The 5,294-nt window shown below is 49.7% G+C and overlaps 1 protein-coding gene across 1 annotated transcript; it reads left to right on the top strand.

Moving 5' to 3' along the window:
• The first annotated feature begins 301 nt into the window (after positions 1-301).
• LOC125759116 (prolyl 4-hydroxylase subunit alpha-2-like) lies at positions 302-5,044 on the top strand. Its single transcript, XM_049417410.1, has 2 exons — positions 302-1,144; positions 4,550-5,044. Exons 1-2 carry the CDS (start codon positions 302-304, stop codon positions 5,042-5,044), a joined length of 1,338 nt encoding a protein of 445 aa, XP_049273367.1.
• The last annotated feature ends 250 nt before the right edge of the window (positions 5,045-5,294 follow it).

Genomic DNA, 5,294 nt, shown 5'->3' with positions numbered 1-5,294 from the left:
GAATTCTGAACTTTTGAAAATCCTAACACTGGGCGCTTCTGCAAAACTGGACGCTTCCTCGCTATTTTAGGGTGCGTAATTTTTTCCCCTCGAAATACGGTCTATGTATCCATGTGTACCTTACTCAGCTCAAAACATTGTTTCACCCAAAGCTTGGCCACTTTCCCGTATAGTGGGTGTGACCCATAAACAGATGGCCAACGAACAAACGATGTGGTCAGCGTTTCGAAGCCTCGTGTTCATCGTGCTATTGTTACACGTCGCCTCATGCGCCTCGGATCTCTTCACAGCAACCGAAGACATGCAGGAATCCATAGGCACCGAGCACACCGCGCTCGAAGACGGCCACTTGTACGTCTTGTTGCAAGAGCATAAGCTGGCCGCTGTCAGAAGCCACTACGAAGCATTCAAGATCACCAAGTCACTGAAACCCGGTCACAGCGCCATAGCAACGTTCCTCTTCCACAGCAGACTGACCGAGTTCACCTCGTACGGTGCCCCGAGCGCAGTGTATGCCTATCTCGGAAGTCTTCCCAACGCTTTCCTTTCGCCTTCGTCCCGACAGTGGTGGCCCACAGACAGTGACGTCATGGGCGCCGCTATGGGAATATGCAAACTGCAACACCTTTACAATATTCCCGTGAATAAAATGGCGGCCATGAAGTCCAAATTGTTGCCACCTGCTTCACCCGAAGACTTCGCTTACGTGGCCAGGGGCTGTTCAATGACTGGAAAGTTTGGAACCACCTCTGCCTGGAGCCAAGCCGCGCTGGCTAAGACGTCGTCCATTGCGGGTGCCCCTCTTCAGAGGCTTCGGATGGGTTTTGTATGGTTGCAAACCAATGACCAGCGCTGGCGGCTGTTGAAAGGATGGGCAAAGCATACAACGGCCGGAAAAGTCTACCCTTCGCCGCCGGAGATAGATATCAATGAATACAAGACCGTCTGTGTCCAAGAGGGATTCCTGAGGCCGTCAGGCAGCACACTTCTATGCATAATGTCCACGAACTTCGGAGACCCGCGCTTGATTCTGCAACCACTCAAGCTCGAGGTTCTATCGTTGAAGCCACGCGTAGTGGTCATCAGCGACTTCCTGTCTACATCGGAAGTGAATTACATCAGATCGGCAGCGCGCAAGGGGTTGGTGCGTGCAAGCATCTATTCTCCAAAAAACGTTTCAGGTGTGCTAAGCTGGAAACGAATCGGCAAGGTAGGACAGCATACATTTTTGCAAACGCTTTTTTGACACCTGAAATGCGTGATAACTTGTTTGGCTGTCGCCAGTTGAGGGTTCCTCGATCTCTTCCGCACAAGCACGGGGATAAATAGTGGATCGAGGCACCCATGTGCATTGATCGATCCACGGTTGCGTCGTTGGAAACTGCAGACAATGCTGCTCGGTCTGACCGGTCCGTTCAGTCTGTTTTCCTCGATTATAGTTGATTACTATGCGCTATTAGATGTGGCATGAACTTATGTCTTTGAAATAATTGAACGCCTCCTACTGCTCCAATATTTTTAGGCCACGCGGTGATAGCGTCAGCATTGCAGACGGACTTCTTTTCTTCCTGTATTCTCACAGTTCGCTTGAGGAAATATTCTCCGCTTGTTCAAACAGCTCCTGTCAAATACACGCACGCTACCGCGTCCGTTGGATCAAAATTTGCAGTTTCCGGGGGAGTTACACAGCCCCCCCCCCACCTCGGCATCCTTCCGTGCACCTTGGGGCGACGGAGATGGCCGGCGCGTTTCAGCTCTGACTGAGCCGCGACAGGCAGCAGCCCTCGCACGCTTTCACTGGCACGCTTTCACTCGCACGCTTTCACTCGCACATGGAACATATGACGTACAGGGAGATGTTATCGATTTGGCCCTCAGACGCAATAGGACGGCGACGGCAAAAACGCGCGTCGAACGTCTATGTACTTGCTATCGCAAAAGTAACCCACGTATGCGGTAAAAATAATCCTCAGCCGTCCGCTACAGCAGCCTGTATAATCGTACTGGGGTTTCTATTCGCAAATAAAACCGCATAATGACAAAGTAGCGCAAAGCGTGCAAGTCCTGAACAGTTAATGTCGGCCAACAAACAGGTACAGCTTGACGAAACGACTGGCAGCAGACAATGGGAGGCCGAACTGAGCTCCTGTATATCGGTGTGACAGATTCATTTCACTTAAGAGATTCCAAGTAGGCTTTGTTGAATGAGTAATTTTTACGAGGAAATATTGGAGGGCTAGACATCGTTATAAGAAACGTTAAAAGGGGGGACCAAACGAACAGGCACATCACGACGGACGCTCAACTTCTAAGAATATTGTTTCATTTCGAACCATCGGCTGAATTTAAACACGGCGTATCGATCACGTGTACCAGAGATATATGTGGCCGAAAATTGCAACAAACTATCCATTCACCTGTCTAGGAAGATTATCATTCTGCGACGACAGACAACTGACCCACCTGTCCCCTGCATTTCCTTTAGAATAAACTAGCGCTGTTTCCCATTCAGATTTCGCTCGCTGTTTAACTACAATAGTTGCTATCATGATGAATTTAGAAGGGCATCACTACAAGCTGCTTCAGTTCAAGTCAGCTACATAAAAACGGCATTTAGAAGTGTTGTCACTGTTTGCGTCAGGAAAAACACTTCGTTGTGTTGACAACGTAGAGACCGCGAGAGTTAAGGTTGCCAAGTGTGCTTTCAGTGGGTTACCCCGTCAGTGCTGCTTTTAGACTTTAGAGCATGCTCGTCCTGCAAGCACTGCACGGGCCTTGCAAAGTACACCTTCTTTTGACTGTAGTTGTATAAATGAATGCACTTTAAACCACTGCTTTATTAGCTCGGTACTTGCAGAGAGCGTCCTGAAACATTTTTAACGCTAGCCTAAGAGGCCGCTCCTCCATCTTTCGTTGTGACTGTGCTGCGTGTACCGCGAAGACCTGGCACTTTTTTTTGTCTCAGCACATTAGCTTTTTGAGTGCAACCTCTGTTGTGATGTACGGAAGTAGTGCACAAAGTGGCGGTCGCATTCGAGACGTTATTGATAGGGATATTCAATGCATTCAGGTCCGTTCTATTATATTGTGAAACATACGACAAAGTTCTTGCCAACATGCGGCACGTGTCACTCCCGTTTCCTGAAAATCGCCAGCGTATTCTCAAGTAGTTGTGCCCGACGTCCCAGAGCGCACCTTTATTGGATTTCTCTGTAATACGAAAACTCCCCAAAACATTTACGTGGCCGCCTTACATAGCGATGAATGCCAACAATCAGTGACGTCAGAGCACCACGTAAAAAACACGTGTGCTCTCTAGGCGTGATGACACAGGAGCGATAACGTTGAAGTTCGTACGTGGGTCTCAACTGAACAGCAAACAGAGCGCTCTGTTTCGAACAGGTAAATATATTATATTCACAAGCTAACTACGGGTAAGGTTTACGAAATCGCCCTGCTGTAGCCGTGCAATTCCTGCTGTTATTGTGTCCGATATGATATCTTTGACGGACATTATACAGTAACACCTCGGTGATACGATCACGGCTGGTACGAATTTCGGGGTGATACGAATTTTTCTGTGGTCCTGGCCAAGGCCCACTAGCCTGCAATGTATTGGAGTACGGTTGTTGCGAACCGATTTGCACCCCGCGACGTTTGATACGAACGTACGCTAGCGCACAGGTACGAAGAGGTGCGGCCCGCGCTGTCGCGGAATACGTGACAGTCAAGCGCGGTCACGGGTATGCGCTCTGCGCGACCATCAACGGTGCGTCGTTGCCTCCGAGATAGTGCGCGCGAATATTGGAGGCATTTAGGCGCCTTCGGGTTTAGTTTACAGATGACGCTGACGTCGCGCTTTTTTTTTTCGACGCGTTGACGCGTGCTCCTGTGCTCGAGGCAACAGCGTCTTTGTACTGTGTTAACACGCGCCTGTCATGTCGATGCAAGCCATGTCCCCGCAATCAGACGTTCTATGAAAGAGGATTGAAACTTGGGTTGCGGGTCCGCCATGAAGTCCCATTAAAGTGGACGAAGACCCCAAGAGACGAAGCGGACGGTCTTGGCGAAGCAGCTTGGCCTCCATCAATCGTGTACAAAGCGCTTCTTAAGTCTCTTTCGCTGCAGTACTTTGGTGTCATGCAGAAGAGCGTAGTAGGATTAGGAAGGGGCTACTAGCGGTCACTGGGCACAACACGTCTGGTTCATTGATTACACACGCGCGCATGCACCTTATCTACGAGTACAAGTATGATCGTTGTCGTTTAAAAAAATTACTGCCAATCATTCAGAGCTGTTCATGACGTCGCTGCGGCCCTGAGAAACACTGAATAAAACGTATGGCAACTTTCTTTTGTCGCATACTAATTTTCCATGTTTTCTGGTGATACGACTTTCGGATGATACGAATATTTTTGGGAACCCCGCGAGATTCGTATCACCGAGGTTTCACTGTAATTAACACGGACAGGTGATCAAGTACATAAGGAAATTTTATTAGAAACTGCAACATTCCCACGTTATTATTACTATTTTTTGCCTTTGACAGGTATCTTGGCTCTGGGACTCGGAGAGTAATAGGCTGCAGCGCCTGTCTCGGCGCATAGCCGTTGGGACTGGCTTGTCGGTGGAATCTGCGGAGGCGTATCAGGTCGCCAACTACGGCCTCGGCGGCCACTACACGCCCCACATGGACGCCCATCGGTTCGATAAGGTGGCGAACCACGTGGACATCGCGGACGGCAACCGACTCGCCACCGTGCTCATGTACTTGTCCAACGTGGCCGCGGGAGGAGCCACTGCATTCGTCAATCTGGGCGTCGCGGTCAAACCCCGCGTCGGTGACGCCCTCTTCTGGTACGACGTGGAACCGTACGACGGAAGCGAGTTCCCCGAGCACATGTCTTTCTGGCACCAGAAAAGGCAAGCGGACCCGCTCACGACGCACGTTGGCTGTCCCGTACTGTGGGGCTCCAAGTGGATTGTCACCAAATGGATTCACGAGAGAAGCAACGTCGTCGTGGAGTACAACACACCTGGATGACATCCGCTTCTGTACACGGCGACATCTAAACCCCTTTGGTGTCAGAGTGAATAAATTCGCACATCGTTTCTTAATTTATTTCAAACTGCACGAAAGGCCGCACTTCTCCGAAATGATCAGACTGACCTTTTCCATTATTTTGCGTATACATCAGGGGCGTTAACAAGTCGTACTTTGATTGCGTGCCGGTAATCCGCATGTTTGTTCATATCTTAAAGGAGCACGGATGGCCAGACATTTGTTTGTGACT

Source organism: Rhipicephalus sanguineus, chromosome 7, assembly GCF_013339695.2.
Source record: "Rhipicephalus sanguineus isolate Rsan-2018 chromosome 7, BIME_Rsan_1.4, whole genome shotgun sequence".
NCBI classification, from domain to species: domain Eukaryota; kingdom Metazoa; phylum Arthropoda; class Arachnida; order Ixodida; family Ixodidae; genus Rhipicephalus; species Rhipicephalus sanguineus.
Note: the sequence above shows the minus strand (reverse complement) of the source record. Positions and strands in the feature narration are given on the sequence as shown.

Bases quoted from the DNA above. Each gene is read 5' to 3' on its own strand.
- LOC125759116 (XM_049417410.1), top strand. From the start codon at position 302: ATGCAGGAATCCATAGGCACCGAGCACACCGCGCTCGAAGACGGCCAC. The intron at 1,145-4,549 runs GTGCGTGCAAGC...TGCCTTTGACAG, and splicing joins CGGCAGCGCGCAAGGGGTTG to GTATCTTGGCTCTGGGACTC.